The sequence below is a fragment of the Vombatus ursinus genome, unplaced genomic scaffold (genome assembly GCF_900497805.2).
Source record: "Vombatus ursinus unplaced genomic scaffold, bare-nosed wombat genome assembly UNPS02014807.1, whole genome shotgun sequence".
Lineage (NCBI taxonomy): Eukaryota > Metazoa > Chordata > Mammalia > Diprotodontia > Vombatidae > Vombatus > Vombatus ursinus.
Window position 1 is genome coordinate 6,766,646 of NW_020954585.1, and position 27,211 is coordinate 6,793,856.

The 27,211-nt window shown below is 36.7% G+C and overlaps 1 protein-coding gene across 3 annotated transcripts in view; it reads left to right on the forward strand.

The window, feature by feature from the left end:
- The window catches only part of USP42 (ubiquitin specific peptidase 42), a 58,290-nt gene that overhangs the window by 19,270 nt on the left and 11,809 nt on the right, over positions 1-27,211 (forward strand). For 2 of the 3 annotated variants that reach the window (XM_027874944.1, XM_027874945.1), the window contains exons 5-14: positions 1,332-1,434; positions 3,581-3,648; positions 3,781-3,851; positions 6,220-6,302; positions 9,188-9,299; positions 10,561-10,701; positions 10,878-10,978; positions 11,282-11,435; positions 12,191-12,946; positions 13,081-13,175. In XM_027874944.1, the coding sequence (XP_027730745.1) occupies positions 1,332-1,434; positions 3,581-3,648; positions 3,781-3,851; positions 6,220-6,302; positions 9,188-9,299; positions 10,561-10,701; positions 10,878-10,978; positions 11,282-11,435; positions 12,191-12,946; positions 13,081-13,175 (1,684 nt within the window). Of the gene's footprint in view, positions 1-1,331; positions 1,435-3,580; positions 3,649-3,780; positions 3,852-6,219; positions 6,303-9,187; positions 9,300-10,560; positions 10,702-10,877; positions 10,979-11,281; positions 11,436-12,190; positions 12,947-13,080; positions 13,176-27,211 lie in introns of those variants that run through there. The other variant, XM_027874946.1, reaches the window with a different exon arrangement.

Consider the following 27,211-nt stretch of genomic DNA (forward strand, 5'->3'; position numbering starts at 1 on the left):
CATCCTTGAACTGCTCCCTACCTATGAATATACCACAAGTCTCTGTCCTAGGCCCTTTTATCTTTTCTTTTCACTCTTTCTCAGTGATCTCACCAACTCCTTTGGGCTCACTTGTCATCTTTCTGCAAATAACTCCCAGATTATTTATATATACATTATGTGTGTATATAATATTTATATTATATATGTATGTGTGTATGTATACACACACACATATTCCTAGTCTTTCTTCTGAATACCAGGTCCTCATCACTAATGGCCTGTTGGGGTTGGATGTCCCTTACACATTGAATACTCAACTTCTCCAAAACAACTCATTGTCTTTATTTCCCAACTTCTCCTCCTCCCTCACTTCTCTGTTTTCTTCAAGAGCACCACTAAACTTTCAGTAAATCAGAATGATCATTTTTCCTTCATTCTCCCTCACCTCCTGTATCCAGTCAGTTTTTAAGTCTTGTCTTTTCTGTTTTCACAACACATCTGGCATAATACAACCCCATCTCTCTACTCATACGAGTATCATCATAGTTTAGGTCCATATAACCTATTTCCTATATATATTTCCATATAACCTATATGCTGTTGAGATAGCTTCCTGTTTCATTAGTGTCCCTATCTCAGGTTTCTCTCTTTTCCAACCCATCCTCCACATAGCTGCCAAAGTACTACACTTAAGGTACAAGTATGGCCATGTTACTCTACTACTCATGAAGTTCCACTAGTTCCTTTTTACTTCTAGTATAAAACACAGATTCCTCTGGCATTTTAAGGCCTTTCCAATCTGGCTTCAGCCTATTTTTCCTGGTTTATTATATATTATTCTCTTCACATATTCAATGTTCCAGCCAAACTGGATGACTTATAAACAGCATTCTAATCTCCCATCTCTGTGTTTTTGCACAAGCTTTCTCCCATACCTGGAGTGTACTCCCTTCTCACCTCTTAGAAATCCCTAGCTTTGTTTGAAGCTCAGCTCAAGTGCTCCCTCCTTATAAGAGGCCTTTCTTAATCCTCCTAGCTTCTTACTGCCTACCTCCCCTTCCCCATATTACCCTGTATTTAATTTACATATTTAATTTTTATATTTATATTTACTTAAATGTACATGTTTCTCCTAATAGAATGTTAAATCCATGATTATTTTTTAAATTTTTTCTTCATATCCTTAGACCTGACACATAGCAGTTGCTTAATAAATGCTCATTGATTTTGTTATTAGAGTTACTTCATGAAAGAATTATGCACATGTTATTAAATCAAAGCATTCTCACAGGATCTTTGACAAAATAATATGTGATTAGAAAAATTTTTTCTTTATTTTGATTCCATAGGTATAGCTAAACACTTCCGTTTTGGAAACCAGGAAGATGCCCATGAATTTCTTCGATACACTGTTGATGCAATGCAGAAAGCATGCCTGAATGGCAGCACTAAGTAAGTGCAAATACTGTAACAATATTTTCTTTTACTTGTACCTCTGTGTAATTAAACTTTTTTGCCAGTTTTTGTTGAAAAGCAAATAGTTTGCTTTACCTTTCAGCAATATTTTTTTTTAAGCATCTATGCTGATTGATGAGATTACCTTCAAACTTCAAAATGTTTAAGGAAAAGAATAGGCCCTCAATTATCAGTCCCCAAATATACATGCTTTTCCTTGCTATTATTTAATATTGTTCTATATAACCAGAAATCAGAGTTAATGGATTTCTGTAGTGCTTTTATTGACTGTCTCATTATTACTTCAAATTTAAAATTTTGGAAATGGAACTGGTTCTCCTTTTTAGTCATTTTTGCTGTTCTTCCAGTCTCCCAAGGCTAGAAAGAAACCTCCGTGTTATCTTGCTTTCCCTTTGTCCCTTATATCCAATCTGTCATGCCTGTCTTGACCGATTCTTGTCATTTCTTCCTTTGAAATAATATTTGTAATTCACCCTTTTCTTTCCATATTCACTGCCACAGCCCAAGTCTGGGTTCTTATATCACTTCTCACCTGTGTTACTTTGATGACTTTCTAACTGGTGTCCATACCTTCAGTCTCTCTCTTTTCTAATCCATAATGTATAATTCCATCAGGTTAATCTTATTTATCATGTTACTCCTTGTTCAGGAACCTCCTGTGTCTTCCTACTGCAGGCAAAGGTCAAAGTCCTTTGTCTTTCAAGTCTTTCCATAAGCCCCACCCTTCCTCTTTTTTCTTCTATTTCCCAAAGTCTTACTATTCTTTATGCCATGTGCTTTGGGCTTCTGGGCCTTTGCTCATTCCTCTAACTGAAATGTCCTCTATTCCCACCTCTGTCATATTCTTGATCGTTTAAGGCCCAACTAAGATACTACTTTTTTCTTAAATCTGCTTCAGCCTACCCTGATCTCTCCCATCTTTGAGTATTTTATCCTACTTAATAGTCAGTATCACAGAATTTAGCATTTACATGTTTTATGTTTTGTCTCCCTGGCAAAATTGTAAGCACTTTGACTTCACTGCTAAAATAGCATGTAGGACATCTATCTTCTTATGTACCCTGAGCTTTAGATCAGTGCCTTTATAAATGAAAATGAAATGAAATAAATTATAAATGAAAGTTACAACCCTGAATTTTACATAGAATTGTAGTACATACCTGATTTCCAAGTAGTCTTTTCCATTCAAGACAAGATGAAAACACTTCCTATTTGTATTAAACAGTACAAACTTCAGTAACCCAAACACGAGAAAGGTAATGAGTTGTTGTTCAGTTGTTTTTCAGTGGTCTGTCTCTTCGTGACCCCATTTGGGGTTTTCTTGGCAAATATATTGGAGTGGTTTGCCATTTCCATCTCCAGCTTTCATTTTACAGATGAGGAACTGAGGCAAGCCAGAGTTAAGTGATTTGCCTAGGGTCACACAGCTAGTGTCTGAGGACAGATTTGAACTTACAAAGATGAGTCTTCCTAACTGCAGGCCTGGTGCTCTATCTACTGTACCACTTAGAGATTCATGTATAAAAGAGAGATTTCAGTAGTCTTGCTATTTGAACATGACTGAGTCACAGAAGAGACTGGGATAGAGTGAAAGTTGGTGAGTCAAGATTGAGAATCAGATACTAGAAGTAATGTGTAATGGGAAAGGCATTTAGGTTCTGAACATTTTCATTCACGAGAACAGCAATGTGGTAGAAGGGAAAGAGTACTGGACAGTTAAAAGGCCTGATTTATGTTCCTAGTCCTGTGAAGGGTCAACTTGAATCTCAGTTTGTTTAATCTGTACAGTGAGGATAACACAATTGCTCTGTTTCATATGGTTGTTGTACCTCTCAGATGAGATGATATTTGCAAAGGTGCTTTGAAAGTTAAAGGTATTTCCATTAATTTTATTGATAGTATAGCTGTACAAATATTTTTCATTGTTCAGAGCATCTGTGTTTATGACTGATATCCATGTGATCTATGGTTTCTGAATTCCTGTAGTATTTAAACTTGTCCTTTGATTTAGATAGATGTTCCTAGGCATGTATAGATATGACTTTCTTAGACCTAGCAAAACTCTTCTTATCTAAAGTGATCTAGTTATTAAAAAAATTCAGTGTACCTAATTTATTTTCAGATTGGACCGGCACTCCCAGGCTACCACACTTGTTTGTCAAATATTTGGAGGCTACTTGAGATCTCGAGGTATATTCTAATATATTTCGTGGATTTAAAATTTAATGTTTGATTATGATATTGCATTTGTGTTCAGCCATCTTAATAGTTGGTTTTGCCGTAATGATTGTATTTTGCTAAACTTTTTCATTTTGATTTTAGTAAAGTGTATGAACTGCAAAGGAGTTTCTGATACCTTCGATCCATACCTTGATATTCCACTGGAAATAAAGGTAAATTATGTATTTGTTATAGTAGCCAAGGATAAAGAAACTTAGTAAATGTCCATTGTGACTCTCCATGCAGTATAGCCAGCTGCTTTATGTAGGGTTGCATATAAGTTATGAATCTAAGATGCTCAGACTTAATGTAGTAAGTTGGGCAGAAAATTAGAAAACCTATACACACATTTGCTATTTCTTTAACATTACTGTCTTCCAGTGCAGGATAGCACAATGAGATATAACCTAATGAGAAATAAAAATCACATTTCATTGATTATAATAACTAAAATCTTTCCTCTGCCTTCTACTTGTATGCAATAGTGTATCATTGGAAATCTCCCATATTAGTTGCTATCTCCAGGAGCCACAAAAGAGCAGAGAATCATGCCAGTGCTAGGTTGAAAACTCCTTTCCACATGGCATTAGTTATGTCCTTTATTGATTCTGTTTGTAAGAGAATCCCCTCTTTTTATGCTTGACTACTTAGATAAATACCATTTACTCCTCAATTCCCCATAGATTATTGCCTATTTTTGCCTGATATTCTCTGGTGTCCAAAATTATATGACTACTCCTGGGAATAGTGTTGTACTCACTCAGACAGAGTAAGAACTATAATCCAACCTATGGGCTCTACAGAAACCACTAAAACTACTGAAATGAAAGGTTGAGTATTGTTTAGGAAAGCTTTATGCATTTCCAAATGATTCAGTGCAGATCTCTTCATAAGATTCTCAGCTGTGTTTGTCATATAAAAGACAAAAACCTGGTTCTACTTTATTTCCTTATCCATTTTACACCATGCTGCAGATTAGTTTTCCTTAAAGCATATCTCTGGTAGTGTTAATCTCACCCCAGTCAATCAATGGCTCCCCCTTGTCTACCAAGTAAGGTTATTATCAGTCCTGGTGATGTTACTATTTCTCCAAAATAATCAGTGGCTCCCCATTGTTTACCAAGTGAAGTTAATACTCAGTTCAGCATTCAGGATCTTCCACTTTATGGCCCCAGTGTATCTTTTTGTATATTCTCTAGTGTTCTTCTGTTATGTCCAGCCAAATTGGACTTTTCATCGTTTCCTAAATGTACCATTTTGTTTTGAATCTTTTCTTTCCTCAAATAAAAGGTTCCTCCTGTCCCTTGCCCAATTCTTTTTGCAATCATGCCAATCCTAAAAAGGCATAGTTTTACCTTCCTTTCAAACACTTTACCAATTTCTTTTCCCTGTATTCTTGCAACTGTATACAATTTCTCCCTCCTCTGAACTGCCATAGATCTTTTTACTTTAATGGCATTTATCTTATTTATGTTTTTTTTAAAAAAATATCCTTTTAACTAGATTATAAACTCTTTGAGGGTAGAGTGGGTCTTTTTTAGCTTTTATACCCTCTGTATCTCTGAGTACAATGCTTAGCATATAATAGACATTCAATAAATATTTCTTAAATTGAGCTACAAGACATAGTCATAAGTTTAGTCCATGGCCTCAGTTGATATAGTTTACTTAGACTCAAGTTGTTTTGGCATAAGTCCTGTTATACTTTGCCTGATTCGATACCTGATTTTCCAAAAGGTATTGTGAGATCTATTAAAGCCAGAATTCTTCCTCCTTGTGTGCTTGCATTAGCCTTATTTGGGAAAGAGTCAATTTAATTCAGCAAACATTTATTAAATGCCTACTATGTTCAAGGTGCTGGATATATAGAAGTTTCCACCATCAAAGCAATTGTATTCTACCAGAGTCTAAAATATGCTTGTCAGTGTCCTAAACTCCAAATTTAATTATTACACTTTTAGGGGGAAAAATACTCAGACTTTATGCAGTCTCTAATTTTAAAAAGTGAATAAAATAATGAGTAGTATACAGAAATGAAAAATTTACGATCTGTGGTAAAATTCAGTACTAGTCTTTTTTAGTATAAAAGATTCTTTTGTGGATGGCAAGTGGTTTACATAAGTTTTCATGTTTTTCAGTTTTTGCATTGCAATACTTCAAGGATTTGTGATTTCTTCATTGTGGATAATTCTTTTATTGGCACAGTTCAACACACCTTTATATTTTAGTAGATGTTCTCAAGAGTAACTATGACTGAAAAACATACTAACCTGTGTCCGGCATGATGATGACCTTCTTATCATCATCACTTATCGAATCTAGTTGTCAGGAAACAGACATAGTCCATCACTGAGCTATACTTGCAGCCTTACTACTTGGGTAGGACCTGGCATAGTCTTTGAGAACCCAAGATCACTTTTATGTTAGGTCGAGGTGTCAAGAGTAGGACTTACGGTGATGGTTGGGTGTTTATGGTACTATTATAATTGTTTTTGTAGTGGTGTTTGAAATAAAATACTCTACTGTTTTTCTGACTTCTAGGCTGCCCAGAGTGTCAACAAAGCCTTGGAACAGTTTGTGAAGCCTGAGCAATTAGATGGAGAAAATTCCTATAAATGTAGCAAGTAAGATGAACATTGTCATCTCATTTTGGTTTCCCAAATTAGCTACTTAAAAAAAGGGGATAGCAGGGGAGGGGCACCATGGAGATAGCAGCAATTCTTGACCCACATACCTACTGTCTTTTCTTTCTTTTTTTTTTTTCCAGTAAGTTTTATTGATGCCTTTTGTTTCTATATCATTGTCATTTCTGGATAGTTACCTTGATGAAAATATAACCAAGAGCAAAAATATTTTCCCAGAAACTTTCTATAGTGGACCACATCTTTCCACACAACTGACAGGGATAGAGAATATAAGATCCCATTGTTTAATCTGTCTTATTATAAAAAATATTTGTCTTGATAGGTCAAAATGAAGCCTTAAAAGTTCTCCTCAAATGATGTTTCCAGTACCTGTTAAAGTTATAAATTATCAGTAATCGGTCAACCAGAGATAACTTTAAACAGTCCACTAAACATTCATATCAAACAAGACATAAAATAGTGAGATATGTGCTCATGAAAGATGTTCACCAGTGTAAAAGTCTAAATAGAAAGATTCCATATTGTTGGCCAGGTTTCTTAGATTTGCCTGTTCACTGATGATACTGTGCTGACTGAATTGAGCCTGAAATACTCTAGGTCTAATCAGTGAGGGTCATAGTTACTCAAAAGAGATCAGTCCACCTGGGAAAAACAAAGTGAATCAAGAATGCATATTGCCCAGATTGCAAAATACAATTGGATTGCCAGCTAATTGAGATAGTCTATATTTCAGTGATTCCCATTGCTTTTCATTGCTGCAAAAGCCCATTTTAAATACCTATATTCTTCTCTCTATCCCCTTCTTGCTATTGTCTGTCTTGGAGCTGGCATGTAATATGCACTTTGTCACTAGGTGCCACTGTTTGACATAGAATATGTTGTAGCCTAAAAATTCTTTTTCAGACTTCCAGTTATATAAACGAAACTATTTCTTTACCTTATTAATTTGATTGAGTTTAATTTAGAAGAGAGAAGGAAGACTATAGTCAACCTGTTTTAGATTAACCAGTTACTTGTCTGATTTCCATCCCTATCTTTTGTTTTCCCTTCCATCCTTCATTAGAAGAGAGGTCTTGTTCTCTGTTCTCTTTTCTCTTCTAATTTTGGCACTGCTTTTCTTGGCTATTATATAGATTTTCCCAGGGCAATTTTAATAACACTCTGAAGATCAGCGGGTACTTTTACACTAGCATTTAGAGCCTGTGCTTTGGCCTGTTCTGAATTATTTGGCCAAGATCTCATGCATGAACTTCCTTCTATTATTCTATCCTTATAGGTAGCCCCCAGATAAAATTCCTTTGTTGTACTTGTTAGCCAGTAATATTCCAACAGCATGTTTTTTTGTGTGTGTTTCATTCATGTTGTAATAATTCTTTCCTAGTGTTGAGCTACATTCATGATTTTAGAAAATGATTTCTTTAATGGATATTGTGGTTATAATGATAATAATGAAATAGTCTCATAATTGGGGTACTTGTTTCTGTTTGTGTTACTTTTATGTAAATGATAACAGACTGAGTATTGCTGAAGATAGTTATAACTCAAGTTTATATAGTGTTTTAGGGTTTACAAAGCCTTTTATTGAGAATAGTTCTATAAGCTTGATAGTGCAAGTATTATCCTCATTTTACAGCTGAGGAAACTGAGACTCAGAGGTTAAATGACTTAACCATGATCACATAGCTAAATAAGAATCAGAGCTAGAATTTGAACCCAGGCAGACCTCTTGCTTTCAGATCCATTGTCCTCCCAACTGCAGTCGAGTGAATATTATTTACATTTCAGAAGACCATTTCACATCTAGCCTTCATTTCTTCTGTAATTCAACTTACTTGATTTTATAACTTACTATAGAGATTTTTGAAAATTTAAACTTTCTATTTTGTTACAAGTTACAAAAAATATTGTATTCCCTGCTGTCAGTTTTAGGAAAGAAGTAAAAAAAATTAATGTATCAATAACATTTACATTGTTTGACCAAGATCTGGAGTGTCTTGATTTTTTAAGTTTCCTAAAAACCTGGAGCTGAACTGGGCCCAGAATTGAACAGAGGGAGCAGTGGACAGGATTTACTTTGGGAAATTGGGAAGTGCTTTTAAAGACCCCCACCCCCCCCACCAAGATTCTCCTTGAAACAAAGGCCCATCTTTTTAACAGTATTCTTCTGGTGATGCCGTGTGGCTTCAAGTCATAGAACATCAGTCTCTGAAGAATTAAAGTTGTCTTACCCAAAGGGCAGTGAAGTGGTACCTGGTAGGCATGAGTAAGTTGTAGCACATTATCCACAAAGAATTGGGCAAAAGAAATGATGTAAAGGATGTTATCAGAGAAAGATGTATGACTAGAAAAGGAGATAAACTAGTCTTGTAGTGAGAGTGAAGGACAATTGATAGAAAGCCCATGTGAAGACCAATGAAGCATGAAATGCCAAACCTAAAGGAACTCCCCTTGCATGCTGAGTGGGGACCTTTTAGAGAATTGTGGGAGGACATGGACAAGAATTGCACAGGATGAGCGGGAAGGAATAGCCCATGATCTGCATCACTGCAGGCAGTACCCACATTGATGGAGGTCACAGATCTAAGAAGTCCTGATGAAAAATCTACAGGGCCCTATTTAATGCTCATTTCAGAAAATCATTCTGAAAAGTTTCAAGTTTAATTTCATTATGATTTTGTCTGTTTTAGGGTTCATCGTATACTCTGAGCTTTGTCTCTCACTGCACTGAACTCTAAACTTCTTTTGGAAACTAATTTGGGATGTTTGAAGAAAATATTAGCCATATCTTTTGAGCAAGTAAGAACATGAAGTACCAAAGAAAACATTCATCTCAAGTGTAACCAACTGTTTGTGCTTCTTTTAAGGTGTAAAAAGATGGTTCCAGCTTCAAAGAGGTTTACTATACATAGATCATCTAATGTTCTTACCTTATCTTTGAAACGTTTTGCAAATTTCAGTGGTGGAAAAATTGCCAAGGTATGTAGAACATATTTCCTATCTTAATGTTGAAAATTTTCAGATCTTAAGTGTTAGCACTTCGTAAGTAGCTCCAAACTAACAGTAATATGTAACTAAATTGCTTTGTCTCTTGATTTTTCTGTGTCCTTTCTTTGTCCCTATAGTGTAGGGGATTCATTGCAGACTACTGGGAGAGAGAGAATAAACAGTATTAAAGAAACAGTAATAACAATAATAGCTAATAATATAGTGCTTTAAGGTTTGCAAAGTGCTTTATAAAGTTATTTCATTTGATCCTCACAACAACCCTGGGAGGTAGGTGCTATTGTTACCCCCATTTTGCAGATAAGGAAACTGAGGCAAAGAGAGGTTAAGTGACTTGCCCAGGGTCACATCACTAGATAAGTGTCTGAAGCAGGATTTGAATTCAGGTCTCCCTGAGTTCGAGTCCCATGCTGTATTCACAATACCAGCTAGCTATTTTTCCTTTAGCATATATTTTAGGTAATTGCATATTCAGGTGGTTAACTTGATTATTTGTTAATTACTTATGATAGAACTAATATATATCATCTATGTTTCAGCCTATAGTTAGCCCTCCATTGTACATGGTAATGAGAAGACAGGTAGAGCTTGGATAAGTGAAATTCACAGAAAATGCCCATACTTAATTAAGCCTACTTCCCTTCCAAAGTCTTTTTTACTTGAGTTTCTCAATAGTAGCAACATTGACTGATTTAAGTTTCACTTTCTTTCCCTTCTCCTTCCCACCCCTCTGGTGGACGTGCTAAGGAGCAATAAAGTGATCAAAAGGTAGGCAGCAGGAGGGAGAAGGAAAATGATTAGTTTATGAATAATCAAGAATTTATTGCCATTGTTACCTAATTTCTGACTACCCACTTCTTAGGAGACTGAAACACAGGGATTTTCATCATGACTATAACATTGTTCTTCAGAGAATTCATTTAATCTCTATGGAATCTATTTTGAAACAGGGGGGATAAATGTAGTAGGATTATATCTTAACATAGATTTGCATAAACTCAGAGGTCAAATCATGTTCCTTGAAACACAATTACATTTATTAAACCCTTGATATAACAACACAGCCTATAAGGGAAGTGTTACTCTTTACCCCCTACTTTAGGACTGTGGAAGGGTTTCACTGTATTTTTAATTGAGTGAGTTATAAGAGCTATCCTTTGCAAATTGTTCTAAAGCTATTAAGTAAAATGTACATTCAAAAATAACTTTTTTTCTTTCTTCCACTTTTATTTAGGATGTGAAATATCCTGAGTATCTTGATATTCGACCATATATGTCTCAACCTAATGGAGAACCAATTATTTATGTTCTATATGCAGTGTTAGTGCATACTGGTTTTAGCTGTCATGCTGGTCATTACTACTGTTACATAAAGGTAAGTGCTTAAACATTCAAATTTATCATTTAAAAAAATTGAAGTACTACTAAGGATCTTTATAGTCTTGTCTTCCCTCTGACGACTATTACTTTAAAGTGAATTATCCTGTCTATGGTATTTTATTCCTATCCAATTATAGCCATTGAAAGGATTTCATTCATTTTCTTTTGCAGGCTAGTAATGGACAATGGTACCAGATGAATGATTCCATTGTTTCCACCAGTGACATCAGATCAGTGCTTAACCAGCAAGCTTATGTCCTCTTTTATATCAGGTACTATGATTATAAACAAAATATCCATTTATCAGCCCACTGAAATAAATGATTTTAAAATACTGACTTTTTTGCTGGCGGATACTAGGACCAAGACTGAAATAAAGTTATCAGAATTTTTTGTCTTTTAGTAGGCTACTGGAAGAATCAACAGGTGAATAAATAGTTTAGAAGACTGCCATATTCTACCTTTGAGCCAGGTTTCTTATATACAAATTGAATAGCGATGTGTAGTTTTATTTCCAAGGAGACGTTTTTTGTATTGTTCTTGGCAGTGTAATATAAACAGCCTCCCTTTTCTAGGTCCCATGATGTGAAAAATGGAGGTGAACACACTCATTCCATTCATACTCCAGGACAGTCTTCTCCTCGACCAGTGATTAATCAACGGGTAGTCAATAGTAAACAGACTGTGTCAGGCTTTATCGGACCACAACTTCCTCCTCATATGATAAAGGTAACATTTCATAGGTAGAGTACAAACTCTTTGCTGTTAGTTTGTTAATTTATAGGCTGAACTAAATGGCCAATAAGATCCCTTTCAACTCTGAAAAAAAAATTAGGTTTTGACTATAATGGAAGAGCACAAACTGTCTTTCTCATACCTGAGTGGCATTTCCCCAGTGTCATGTGTTAATGGTTAAGTGGATGAGTGGAAGTAAGTTACTTGTAGACAGGAAAGGGCCCCCTAGGGGGCTCATGTTAGGAGACATTTTTTCCTTCTTGTCAAAGTTGAGAACTTGTCTAATGAGAGAGAGAGAGAGAGAGAGTGTGTGTGTGTGTGTGTGTGTGTGTGTGTGTGTGTGTGTGTGTGTGAGTATCAAAAAAAAAGTTTGATTCTTTCGGTCCTCCATAGCTGGCTTCCCTAATGGAAAATCCATTTGTCCAAAGGAAGCAAATATATTTTGTGATTGTAAGTGTATGTGCATGGGTAAATGTTTGCAGGGAGAGGAAGGGTAAAAAGGAAGGGTGCTAGATGGGAGAAGAGTGAAGAAGGGGAAATTAGATGGAGAGGAGGGAGATTAAGGGGGAGAGATGGAAGAGAAGATAATGTTTTCTGTTATGTTAAACTTCTGGCTAGTTTTTTAAAAGTGTGTATAATCAAAAAAATGTGTAACTGGATACAGCTTTGTACCTGCCTGTGTATGTGTGCGTCTGTGGGTATGTCTGTGTGACTGAAATACTCAATTGTTTATGATATTTTACTTGCAGAATTCTAATCACTTAAATGGGACCGGACCATTGAAAGAAACTCCAAGCTGTTCTGTGGCAAGTGCTAGTAATTCTAATTTAAACAGAGCAAGTCCTGCTCCTGCTTCAACTTCTATTCAAAACTGGACAGTTAACAGACCTTCAATTATTCCTGAGCCTCCCAAGAAGCAAAAAATCACTATCAGTATTCATAACAAGTTGCCTGTTAGACAAGGTCAGTCTCAACCTAATCTTCACAACAGTTCTTTAGAAAACCTCAGCAAGTCCATTCCCTCATCTACCATTACTAATTCTTCTGCATTACAATCTACCTCAAATGCATCGACAATGTCAGTTGCTACTAAAGTATCAAAACAGATCACACCTAGTGAATCTTGTTCCAAGCCAGTAATGAATGGCAAGTCCAAGCTCACCTCCAGTGTGCTGGTCCCTTATGGTGCAGAATCTTCAGAAGAATCTGATGAGGAGTCAAAGGGACTGGGTAAGGAGAATGGCCATGCAAAACCTCTCAATGGACTTTTGACTGGAAATGGAGTTGGTATACTCCCAAACACTTGTTCTTCCTGTCAAGATGCTGAAGATGATGAGGCTTCTCATCGTGAACTGCCAGAAACTGTGACAGTAAATGGTGCTAATAGTATAGAGAATAGTGAACCTAAAGAAAATGGACTGTCATTTGATGATCCCACTTGCCAAGTCAAGCCTGCTAAACATTCAGAAAATCCCTTTTCTAAAACAAATGGATTACATGGAAAGGTGAGCATTTCTTATCAGTTCACACATTTTAAAGAGGTGGCTTTAAATTTAACAGTAATAGTAATTCAGCCACCAACAGAAAAGAATCGTACCACTGGTATATTTAAAGAGGTATTTTTGTTTTTTTATTTTAGTTGATGCCTACTCCTTTGCCTCCACTCCCAGAAGACAGAATTGTAGAGTCTTTCAGATTCAGCAACAAATTAAAAAACTTGACTGATGATATAAGGTAATACAAGAATAAATAACCTTAATGAAAGTCCTTTGTCATGAATCTCATTGGCTACTATTTAAACAAATGTTAGTGGCCTTTTTTCACTTAATTACTATTACTATACTACTTGTGCATTTTAACTGATTTGCATGTGCTTTCCTGAAATGACCTTTTAATATCACAGAATAACTTGGAAAAGTTTTCAAAAATGTAGGTTTTGTGTGCCAAATTTTCTGCTTTTTTTAATGTATGAGTCTGACAGTCCATTTCAATTAGACTCCTTCAGGCTAGTGTGTTCTTCCTTCACATAGCTTTCTCTTTTCAGGTGTAATTGTGGTTGCTGTCCTTGTTTTGGGGATTATAACTTCATAGTATATCGTTAATAATAATAGTATGTTTATACACTTAAGTACTATATGTACTTGTGTAATTTCCCCCATTTTCTGTTAGGTATTTTTACTCTAAACAGTGGGGACAAGAGTGTGAAGCTTGCCACTCTTTATTAATCTTTGAGATTTTGCCTGCTATTTGAGATTTCCCCACGTGTGTAACTGCCAAAGAGTTACACGGCAGTCAGTGGCAGAAATATTGGCATATTCATTACCAGGTTAGCCACAGGGTGATGAATTTTTTCGGCCACAGCAGTTCTTGAAGATTGTCTTAGTCATAGAGGAGGTGCAATCTATTGCTAGAGCCTGTACCACGCTGACCAAAGTATAGATCCTTGAAGTAGTCAAGTATAGATATCTTAACACTTCTTTTCAGTAGTTCCTCATTACTTGGTGATTTAAAGGCAATGTTTTTTGGAATATCCTTTCAAACTTAAGCAATTTTGATCCACAAGGAAAAGGTGCAGGAAGCTGCTACAGCTCTAATTCATTGCTCTACTGTTTCCATCAGTGCTGGAGAGTTACTGGGAAGAAGGCAGCCCTGTACTTCCTAGGAGGGAGGTGGGTGGGAAGTAAGGAGTTGAGCCATGAAAGAGAAGTGAATTTTCCAAGCCTAGTCAGGGGTAAGGAGTTGACTTCCCCTCAAACCCTTTGTCTGCTCTGAAGAAGCCTCTGCTACTACTCGTGATTACTGTTTCAGTGCAGAAAGAAAAAGTGGAAGAGGGAGAATTATGTGAAGCAAACATTTTTGTTGACTGATATGGTACTAATTGAAATATTGAAGAAGCTGGGGTGGTATTTTGAATAATAATGTAAATATTTATACCATATATCTTGTAATTAATAATGAAGGTATAAAATACATTTCCTCTTGGAAGAAAAGGGGTCTTTGATTTAGGGTAAATTACCACTTCCAACAGTACTGTGTGATTTATTTCAGATTTTTACATTATTTAGAGTAATAAAATATTAGCTCAGGAAGTTAGGGTCTTTATAGGCCTACTCCAGCCCCCTGTTTTAGAGATGAAGAAACTGAGGATCAAGAGGTTAAATTTACTTACCAGACATGCTGTGTTACAGCTAAGCCTACATCTCTTCATTCCTGGTCACAGATGTTTTCCCATATAATTTTTTGTATTGCCTCTTTACTTGGAGGGTATTCTATTCACTTTGTTCCTTTGTATTGAATTTCTAACTAATAATGATTATCACCCCCAGATTGGACTTTTAAAAAATGATGATTTCTGCTTTTTGATTCACAAAAATTGAGCTTAATAGATTGCAGATGGTTATTATCAGTCATTGGTTGACTATTTAGCCCAGAAGGTATATCAGATCTGAGGCCATTTTTTCCACCTTTAAAAACCTTCCTTATAAATTTAACCTAATACTAGTAAAGTTAGAGGTGCACTGGGGGGTGACCAATGTCTAGGCTAAAAGAGGCCCCAAATTCCAAGGGTTAATGGTGTTAGTTGGTGCTGTAGGGCAACCTAAGGCTTTTATACTAAGTTTCTAAGAGGATACTGGTAGAATAGAATTCTTCAGGCAACAGAACTTCATAAAAGGCTGAATTGTAAGTAAAAAAGCAACAAGTTAGATAAACAACTTAGAATTGAGCAAAGATGGACTCCTTAGGCTTGAGGCTGGTAAATTATATACCTCGGAGAAGAAGAGACATTGTAATCAGTCAAAGTAACAGGTTCAGCCTTTGTCACTAGCACTTCCTCAGAAAGCCAGGGTTAGTTGTTAATCCATCCTTCCACCTCCACTGCAGGGGTATCACATAAAAAGCACTGAACTAGGAATCAGGAGATGCAGAATCCTAGTCCCCATTTTGGTGCCATCTAGCTGTGTGACCCTGAGCAAGTCACTTGGCCTTTCTGGGCTTCTTTTTCTTTATTTCTATTAAGTTGAGAGTTTGAGAGGAGTCAGACAAAATTGGTCCTAAGGTTCCTTCCAGACCTTATTTTCTGTGATTTTAAATTTTTGTTCAGATGAATGTAGTATACATACACAGGGAGTCGAAACTAAATTGTAGAACCCTAATGCTCAGCAGGAACTCTGACAAATATTAAATTATGTTTCCAAGAAGGAGATAGAATCCAAAATAAAAAGGACCCATTAGTAATGGCCAATAAAGCTAGTAAGATTATGGATCAAGACAAAAATACTTGCTTTACTTTCTGGAAGGTTGGGGGTCTTTTGGGCAAAATGATGATAGTATTCTTCCAGAAAGAAATAGAATATTTATTTCTAATGTTTTACAGCCAATATTAGAGAGAAGATTTGAGGTCTGAATAGCATATTCTTTGTATGCTCTTTTGGTCAGTTTTGCGTCATCTCCCTCAATGAATACAGTTCGTTCTTCCCAAAAGGATCTGTGAATGAAAACAGATTTTTCATTTTTTCTTTTAAGATTTTTTGAGAGAGGGGTCGGAAGCATGATTGGGGAAGTAAGATTGGTGGAGAATAAAGTCGAAATGTTTTTTCATTCTCAGAATGGTGTTGGAACTTGAAACTGTATTGTATAAAGAATAGTTGAAAGAGTTGAGGAGTGTTTAGCTTGTAGAAGAGAAGACTTAAAGGAGTCATGATATCTGTCTTCAGAAATTTAATAGGCTGTCATATAGAAGATAATTAGACTTATTCTGTGTAATTTTTCTCTCTCTAGGACTACTAGGTAGAAACTATAGGGAAATATTTTAGTTCACTGTAATAAAGAACATACAATTAAATATGTCAGAAAACATAATTTGTAGTCTCTGGAACTGGAACTGTTCCAAGTAAAGCTAGGGGGATCACTTGTTGGGGATGTTGTATAGGAGATTCATTCAAACAGGATGGGGTGTGACTAGATAACTTCTAAAGTCCCTTCTACTTCTTTGCTTCTATAAAACTGTGATTCTAATTTCAGTCTGCCTTGTTTGTGAAGTGGGTTCTGTAGTTGTTTTTCTATCTTTAACTAGTACATCTCTTCAGTGATTCTCTTGTCAGCTAAGGTACTTATAAGCCACTCTTCTCCCTCAAATAATTCTTTTAATTTTGCAAACTAGTTCTAACACCATCCAATGTTTTTAATGCTGCAAGTTAATGTTTTAGGGTTTCATTTTAGGCCAGTACCCATGTTGTCATGATTATGGCATGATATCTCATTCATTTTCCCCCCTAAAACTAAGAAAGTTAGCAGGAACATTCATTGTAAATTTTAGGACAATCATATATTCCTTAAATGTACAAATAATTGTATTTGTTTCATGACTTGTAATAATAACTTTACTTTCACTCAGCCCCAGGCTACTTTCCCCAGAACACATCATAGAATATAACATGGTTCAGGAATATGTTTAAGTAAAGTCAGGAACTCACTTGAGCTCTCCCAAATTTCCCTCTGAACAACTTTAAAATAATGCCTCAAATTGAACTCTGGAACAGCAGAACCTACAAAAGGTCAGGGTGAAACAATTTTCTAGCCCAAGACAACTTGGGAGGTCAACAGGAAAGGTCTGTCTCACCAAGGTGGTAGTTGGGCCTGAACCTCAGTGTAGCACAGGCTGCGTTTTAGCAAGCCAGCAGCAGGCCTTAGGAGTGGCTGCATCAGTGGTGGCAGCAGCTTCAGGAGTTTCCAGCCTATAAATGGTAAAGAAGTTGGACAGCTGGTCAGAAAGAGATTACAGGGACTCTTTGGTGACACTGGGTGCAGGACCCTGTTGTGTTGCCTATACACAGTTTTGGGTTGCAGTCCCAGGACAAGGAGGAGCGCTAGTGCTTGCAGCCCCAGAGGAGCAGGGTTCCTGGTCACAGCTGTAGGGCAGAGAAGAGTACTTGTGGTTGCTCACAGGGGAGCAGAGGCCCTAATCTCAGGTCCAAGGCAGAAAGGAGTACATATGTTTGTGACTACAGGAGAGCAGGAGCCAGAGTCACAACTCCAGGGTCATAAGGAGTGCAAGCATTTATAGCCACAGAGCAGCAGGGGCCTAGGTCACAAGTCTAGGGTAGAGAAGAGTTCTTAGGTCATTCACAGACCAGGAGAGGAGTAAACACCTGTCCTTAGATCACACCACCTTGGAACAAGTGAAAACCGACCCCCAGAACTAGTTCAGAATACAGTAGTATGAAAAACCTGAAGCTTGGGATAGTATCCCCTCCTGGGAGCAGAGTGCAACTTCAACATGAAACTAAAAGTCAAGAAGTAGCCTAGAAAAATGAGCAAACAACAAAAAAAGAACTTGATCATAGAAAGTTATTATGGTGATAGGGAAGATCAAGACACAAACTCAGAAGAAGACAGTGAAGTCAAGCTTCAAAGAAACATATGAATTCATCACTGGTCCAAAAAAGAATTCCTAGAATAACAGTTTTATCCAGATTTTTCATGAATAAGTATTGTTGCAAACATTGCTTTGGTTGGTCTTTGTCTTGAGTCTCCCCTGTTTCCCTTCCCCTGTTATCTTTTTTGCTTTGTGGTTATATATTCATTTTCTCCCTAGAGGAAAAAAGAACCACATAGCTCATCTCATTTATTAAAAAGCACTTTGAAACATTCAGAAAGTCTCATCATAAGTAAGTTGGCCAATTGGGGAAGAAATTTTTGTCCATGGCTATCCATGAAACAAAAATACCCAATAGTGTTGTGCAGCCCTTTTTGCTTCTGCCATGATTGTGACAATTGCAGAAAAAGGTGGTGGAATGTGCTAAGAATTACAGTTTTTAAACCCTCTATAAACATTAACTTGTCTGGTTGTATGAAATGTAAAATCTTTATCCAGTAATTGAGTAGACATAACACTAGGTGAGATAAATCATCTCAGTCATGACATTCTTACTGTAAACAAAACTGGAAAACCAAAAAATTGTCACAGCTAATTAAAAGGATAGCTTATCAGTTCTTCTTGGAAAAGCAAAAGAGTTGGTAGTATGGGTTTTAGCCAACATCCTAAGGCATTAAGAAACATCATTTCATGGAGTACTTGGTCATCACATGATAAGCAGTGTTCATGATCAGCATTTGCAAGAAAGACCACTGTGGATAATTGTAGTTCATAGGCTTGTGACTATTGCAGCAGAGAAGGTGGAGAAACGCACCATAAAATAATTCAGTCATTAAGTGAGTATATGCTTTAATGCTTAATGATTTCAATATAAATATGACATAGGGAAGGACAGCAAAAAAAAAAGTTGAAAAACATGATTCAAGAGTAAGAAATGAGAGAGGCCAGAGGATTATAGATGATACAGAGGCCTCATGAATTAAGTGAATACTTCCTTTAAGAGAGTTGAAAGGTGCTTGATGTGGCAAAGAAGCAAGTAACATTGACCCAAAAAAGAGTGCATTTATTTGAATTGATAAGAAATAACTGGTTACTGTTGTTGGAGTCACTTCAGAATCAGCTGTCTACGTATAATCAAACTATCTTCTATTTAATAAAACAAAGATCAAAATCAATACTAATTATAGGGAAAAATAAAAATTAAAATATGTGGCATAAAATTGAGGTAACTCCAACCTGATCTATTCAGATGAGATGCTGTAAAATAGATAAAAGAACAGATATTGACACAGACTTTTCCACTTCCTAAGGAAGTTTTTAATCAATGTAAAAATCATTCATCTCACCAAGGAAACCAGAAGAAACCAAAAATATCTTGTCAGCAAACTTTTGATTTCCTTGCCAAGCAGAGATACGTGGCAACCAACTGCAATACCAGGTTAGAATATAAAATCATTTGTAAGGAGAGTAGTGGAAGATTATGCCTCATAAAGCAGCAAGAAGTAATGGAAGAAAAAACATTTACAGAATTCATAACTAGAGGTCCAACTTAGCCAGATCATCCTGAGGGTCTTTAAGAATAAAACTTGAAGCATAGTGAATAGATGAATAATGGAAAAGATTAATCAAAATTTCTATAATGAACTTATTTGCCTCCATCAGTGACAATGATTTGTACTCTAACATCATACTCCTGAATGTATTGCTTAAAGAAGTTGAAATGGCATTAAATAAAACAAAGATAAGGGAGAGCAACTGGACTAAACCAGATTTACAAAGTAGAGGTACATTTTGGAGATGGTTCAGTTTTAAAGGAATTAAGAGATTGATATTCCAGATATCTGAGAGAAGTGCTTAGAAAAAATTATAGACATTGTTTTTATAAAAAGTGACTGAAAAATAGCATTTATTGACTAACTCTTATGCTTATATTCCTAGCTTTAGAAAACTTTTACAAAAATAAACTCCATATACACCAAGGACAGGCATGGTGAGTGTATGAGAAATAAGCAGTCAGTCTTTAGCAAACAATATTCTATAGCAGACCCAATATTTAGGGTCACATGATTGAAAAGTACATCAAATCCTACTATGCGTAATGTTTGACCATAAAGAAAGAATTTCAATCAGAGCAAAACCACCTTAAAGGCTCCTCCAGAAAGGCATATAAATTTATATAAACATATATATATATAAATCAAAATATAATACAAGATTCTTTAAAATAAATAACAGAGAACTTTTGTTTATTGACCTTTCACTTAATAATATTAAGTGTGGCATACAGCAAGGAGACATGCTTTCCAAAAGTGTTTGCCGTCCTCATGGAAGAGAGCTAGCAGAGTCCAAGGAATTTCCTCTAAATACTGATGGTCCTCTAGATTCTCCTATTTGTGGATGACATTGTACTTATTGTAGCAATCCTTGGCAAGTTGTAAAACCTCATAAATGAAGCATAATTACTCAAAACTATCCACTTAGGAAAAAACAAGTGGATAGAAAATTGCCTGTTGACTAGGCTATGATATACAGTTGGATGCATGATTGATTGATGCTTAAGAATGAGAGAAGTCATGGGGAACCCTCATGCTTCATTGACATAGTATCAGGAGGCCTAGAGTAAGCTTCCCAACACATTGGATGGACCCTCAGTGAAGGATTTATGGAGAAGACATAGACAAGAGTTATAGGTTGAAAAGACGTGTCTAACTTTTGGTCTAGTATTAGAAGCAGCACCCTTATCAGTGAGATTGAAGATTGATTAAAGTATTGATGTTGATTCAGTAACTAAGGATTTGAAAACAGGAGGGTTCTGATTCTTCTGTGATGAATATAAAATGCTAATGTGTAGCTGCTGCCAGGCATGTCTCTAAGACGATAAATTATTGAGGAGTTGATAGATCTCCATCACTTGAGGGATCTTTATTGGGAGCTCTATACAACAGTGAAATCACAGGTTCAACCCAAAGATGTTTTGTGGTATCCTCGCTATTCCTGAGATGGGAAGTAGGTGACTTGCTCTGAAACAGCTTGAAGTCAGAGTCCTAGCAAGGATGGAGGCCTAGTTCGAGGTGCTATTGTTGAGCCAATTTCTAGCAATAGTAAAGGTACAGAAACCTCACACCTAGTGCTCTGCCTAGGGACCCCATGGTAAAAAGGAGTCCTATGGCATTAGGTAGAGTAACATCCATAATACCTGAAGGGGATATCAGAAAATCAGTATTACCTCTCTGTTGATCAGGCACAAGATGGGAATGAGCACAGGCTCCAAAATTGATCTGCTCATTATAGGAGCTGCCTATTCCTCACTCTGGTCAGCCTTCATCTGATGGGGTTTGAGGAAGGATATTGAGGAGAAATTAAAAAAAAAAAAAGGAAGAAAAATAAATGGAAGACCAATCTACTGGCCTAGAATGGTTTTGGAGACTGGAGGCTCTGGGGCCATTCTGAGATGGAAAGGGTGTCCATAGCTCAAGGACTGTGACACTCTAGAGCTTGAACTTTAAACTTCAGTTTTCTCAGCAGATGCAGAGGTATAAAAAAGTGGGGAACTAATATTTGTGACTCATATGCCTCCTTTGTGTAGCCATCCTTGGCCTCACTCATACAACTGTCTCTCCCTCCTCAAATATTCTTAGATCATTCCTTTGCAGCCTTTACTTCCTAGGTTTTAGTATTTGTGAATATGCTTTGTGTCCCCTGAATGGAATGTAAGTTATTTTATAGCTGGAGATGTTTTTGCCTTTGAGACCCAGGATCCCAAACAGTGCTTTGCATATGGTTGGTCTATAATAACTATCTTTTGGACTGAACACAGCTCTTTTCTGGGTAGGATCAATGTGCCTAATTAGTATTCTGTGTGGTTGATTTTCTTAGTTTCAAGTAAACTAAGTTAGGCAGCAGAGTAAAGTGGAAGGAGGAGTTGAAAAACCTGGAGCTTAGTTACTAGCTGGTTACTAACCATGTAACCAAGGACAAACCACTTGGCATCCTTAAGCTTCAGTTTCCTTGCCTGCAATTGGAAATAATACTACTTGCCCTCACTGATTTGCAGAGTTTGTGAGAATCAGATGATAGAATGTGTGTATATATAAATGCTTTATGAATTGTAAAAAACTATTCACATGCAAGGCAGTATCATAAATATTGAAATAATGTCTGAATTAATTGAGTTTTGATTGTGCTTAATGTGTAGCAGATCCGATAATGAAAGATGTATATGTGAATTTTACATGTGATGCCATGAAGAAATATGTGAATTTTATACTTTCTTGCCCTACTATTAGCATAGGAATCTTGGAAAAATACAGCAAAGGAAAATGAAATTTAAAGAGCACATCTTATCGAGATAATATTCTCTGAAAACATTCTGGACACTTTTTTTTGTTAAGAGAATCTTTTACACATATAGGTCAAGTCATCCTTGATAGAGGTATCAATAACCAGCAATCATCAGGCATTTACTAAATGCCTGCTGCGTGGTAGAGATATATTAAAAAAAAAAAGGAAAAAAAATCTCTACTCTCAAGGAGCTACTGCCATTTTAATGGGGGAGACAAATACATTTGTATGTATTTTTTGTTGTTCAGTTGTGTCCTACTCTTTTTAACCCCATTTGGAATTTTCTTGACAAAAATACTGGAATGGTTTGCCATTTCCTTCTCTAGCTCATTTTACTGATGAGGAAACTGGGGCAACGAGGGTTAAGTGACTTACCCAGGGTCGTTCAGCTAGTACATGTCTGTGTCCAGATTTGAATTTGGGAAGATGAATCTTCCTGACTCCAGGCCATGCACTGCACCAACTAGCTGTTCATATAAATATATATGGAATGAGTATAAAGAGAATAAAGACTAGTACAAGTAGTTATGGAAGGAGGACACTAGACAATTGGAGGGATCAGGATGGATTTCATGCAAAAGGTAGTGCTTGAGCTGTGTCTTGATGGAAGACATATATTCTTTAAGGTGGAGGGGAGGAGCATTATGGGCGTGAGGAATGGCATATGTGGAGGTGTAATTGAAGAACACAGACGAGGCCAGTTTAGCTTAATCAAAACTAGAAGAACAAGTTGGGGCCTGGTTGTGTAGGACAACTTAACAGAGGGGTTGATATTTTATCTGGAGGGCATTAATGGAGACCTAGAACTTAATTGAATGGGGGAGTCATGTAGTCAGATCTGGGCTTAAGGAAAAATTACTTTTACAGCAGTGTGTAGGATGGGCTGGAATGGTGAAAGATTTGAAGTAAGAAGACTGATTAATAGGTTGTTGCAATAATTTAGGTGAGAGGTGATGAAGGCCTGAACTAAGGTAGTAGCTGTGTGAATGGAAAGATTGGGAAAAGATGTGAGAGATGCTGTTTCTACCTCTACAACAAGAGTGAGCAACTAACTAGCTATGGGTGAGTAAGAGTGAAGAGTCAAGGCTGGGTACTTTGCAAGGTATTGGGGATACAAGTACAAAAATAATGAAACAATCTCCACTCATCTCCTAACAAAAAATAGGGAAATTTGGAAGAGAGGTGGTATAGGGTGAGAAGCAAAATAGTGAATTCTGTTTTGGGCATGTTGAGTTTGAGGTGTCTCCAGGACATCCAGTTTAAAATGTCCAATAGGCAATAGGGGCAGGGAATTATCTGCATAGATGAATCCTTAGCAGCTGATGAGGAGACAAGAGAAAATGGAGGAACCATAGAAGAATAAAAGAATAGAAGAGGAACCAAGACAGAGTCTTGGGGAATAGGCAGACTATCTTCATAATCACAAAGGTGCAAAGACTATAAGGTCTCACTATACTTGTTTAAGATAGGGGTAGGGAATGAAATTGTGATTTACAATGATATAGAGAACCCCTGGGTGATGAAAAAACTCTGTACCAGTGCAGGTCAGCACCTTCTCTGTAATTTATAGTCTGGAGTAGTGATGCCCGATTACATTTTAATCTGGTTCAACTGCAGTTGTTTGACACCTCTGCTCTAGAGAACTAAGAGGCTTAAAAGACTTGTCCGAGTTCTTGTAGTCAGTATTCAGAGGCAGGTCTCGGCCCTGAGGTCTGCTCTTTGCTGCGCTACACTACCTATACTAGGCTGGCTTATTGACTATTGTTTTGGTAGAATAAAATGCTCCTTTAAGTGCTCCTCTTCAACAAGATTACTGCAATGCATATGTCAGAATTTTAGATGATTCCTTGGAAGATGTAACAACAGAGATAATTTTGTTTTACTCTCTGCATAGTAATGATCATGTAAGGTGTAGGTCAGGGAGACATGATTGCTGAAAAAGTTTGCCACTGTCATGGAGGACATCCAGCACAGTGAAATCTTCCCAGTGCTCTTGTTTGCAGATGACATTGTGCTGATTCCAAGAAGTCCTGGTACATTCCATTACCTTCTAAATGAAGTCTACTCATTCAGATTATCTGCAGTGAAAAAACCAAGTGGGTACAGAGTACGTACTATCCAGATAATGATATGCAGTTGGATGAGTAGCCCATACATCTGGATATCTTGGATAACACTGTGATTGGGGGCTGGAGTCAATCATCAAACATTTATTAGGCACCTTATTGTGTGCTAAGCTCCAGGGATACAAAAAGGTCAGCAAATGGTCCCTGCTCTCAAGGAGCACACAGTCTAATTCGAAATTGGACAGAGTGAAATACATATATTGCCTTTGGGAAAAGGTGGAGTGCTTTTAATAATCCAAGCTTCTCCCTGAAACAAAGGTTCAGCTTTTTTTTTTTTTTTTTTAACAATAATATACTTCTTGTGGTACTCTGTGGCTTCCAGAGAAGAAGCATTTCAGTCTCTGAAAAATTAAAGTTGCATGTAATCCAAAGGGTAATATGTGTGTGTGCGCGCACGCATGTGTGTACGCGCATATGATGAATATGAATAAACAATCCATTATTGATGAAGAATTGTGCAAAGAAGTGGTATATATATATTTTATCTGAGAAGGGAGGGCTGCTCACATAACGTAAAAGGTGCCAACACAGAGGGCAAAGAAGAAATATTTGTCAGATTTGTTGTTAGGAAAGACCAAATAAGACATAGGGAGGATCATGGAAGATAAAGTGAGATTTTTTAAAAGTTTTTCTACCTATACTATCAATGCAGCTCAAATTAGAAGAGAAACAGAGAGAAAAACCCTATGGCAAGTTTCTCTTATAAGATCTCATTTTTAAGGCATATAAGAAACTGATTCAAATCTATAAGCTATTCCCTCAGTTGATACATTATTTTTTTTTCTAGTGCTCTACATTTTTTTTCTAGTTTTTAATGGTAATTTTTATTTTTTTTTGTTTTCAACATTTACTTCCACAAGATTTTGAGTTCCAAATTTTCACCCCATCTCACCCCTCCCCCACCCCAAGATGGCATGCATTCTAAATACCCCTTCCCCTAATCTGCCTTCCCTTCTGTCTCTCCCCCCCTTCTCTTATCCCCTTCCCCTTCAATTTTCCTGTAGGGCAGGATGGATTTCTGTATCCCATTTCCTGTATTTCTTATTTCCCAGTTGCATGTGAAAACATTTTTTTTTGAACATGTGTTTTTAAAACTTTGGGTTCCAAATTTTCTCCGCCCCTCCCCACCCACCCTCATTGATAAGGCAAGCAACTAAATATAGGTTATATATGTGCAGTTATGCAAAACACTTCCATAGTAGACATGCTGTGAAAAACTAACTCTATTTCCCTTAATCCTATCTCACCCCCCCCCATTTATTCTATTCTTTCTTTTGACCCTGTCCCTCCTCAGAAGTATTTGCTTCTGATTACCCCCTTTCCCAATCTGCCCTCCTCTCTATCATTCCCCTACTCTCTTGTCCCCTTCCCCCCCCATTTTCCTATAGGGTAAGACAGATTTCCACACCCAATTGAGTATGTATTTTATTCCCTCCTTAAGTCAAATCCTATGAGAATAAGATTCACTCATTCCCTCTCACCTTCCCCCATTTCCCCTTCACTGTAAGAGCCTTTTCTTTTCTGTTTTGGTTTTTTTTTTGTGTGTGTGGGATAATTTACCCCGTTCTACCTCTCTCTTTCTCCTTCTCCTAGTATATTCTTTTCTCACTCCTTAATTTTATTCTCCAGATATGGCCCCTTCATTTTCAACTCACCCTGTGCCCTCTGTCTATCTATCTATTTCTATATATGCGTACATATAATTTTTTCCCCTCCAACTACCCTAATACTGACAAAGGTCTTATGAGTTACAAATATCATCTTTCCATGCAGGAATATACACAGTTCAACCTTAATAAATCTCTTATGATTTTCTCTTTCCTGTTTACCTCTTCATGTTCCACTCGAGTCTTGTATTTGAAAATCAAATTTTCTATTCAACTCTGGTCTTTTCATCAAGAATGCTTGAAAGTCCTCTATTTCACTGAATGACCATTTTTTCCCCTGCAGGATTATACTCAGTTTTGCTGGGTAGGTGATTCTTGGTTGCAATCCTATCTCCTTTGCTCTCCGGAATATTATATTCCATGCCCTGCGGTCTCTTAATGTAGAAGCCGCTAAATCTTGTGTTATCCTGATTGTGTTTCCACAATACTTGAATTGTTTCTTTCTGGCTGCTTGCAATATTTTCTCCTTGACCTGGGAACTATGGAATTTGGCTACAATATTCCTAGGAGTTTTCCTTTGGGTATCTCTTTCAGGAGGAGATAGCTGGATTCTTTCATTTTCTATTTTGCCCTCTGGTTCTAAAATATCAGCACAGTTTTCCTTGATAATTTCTTGAAAGATGATGTCTAGGCTCTTTTTTTGATCATGGCTTTCAGATAGTCCAATAATTTTTAAATTCTCTCTCCTGGATCTATTTTCCAGGTCAGTTGTTTTTCCAGTGAGATATTTCACATTGTTTTCTAATTTTTCATTCTTTTGGATTTGTTTTCCAGTGTCTTGATTTCTCATAAAGTCACTCGCTTCCAATTGCTCTATTCTAATTTTTAAGGAAGTATTTTCTTAAGTAATCTTTTGGACTTCCTTTTCCATTTGGCCAATTTTGCTTTTTAGGGCATTCTTCTCCTCATTGGCTTTTTGGACCTCTTTTGCCATTTGGGTTAGGCTATTTTTTAAGGTGTTATTTTCTTCAGTATTTTTTTGGGTCTCCTTTAGCAAGGTGTTGACTTGTTTTTCGTGAGTTTCTTGCATCACTCTCAGTTTTTCCTCTACTTCTCTTACTTGCTTCTCAAAATCCCTTTTGAGCTCTTCCAAGGCCTGGGACTGATTCATATTTTTCTTGGAGGCTTGTGTAGGAGCTTTGACTTTGTTGTCTTCTTCTGGTTGTATGTTTTAATCTTCTTTGTCACCAAAGTAAGATAACATTGTCTGACTCTTTTTGCACTCCTTACTCATGATCCCAGTCAATTACTTGAGTTTTA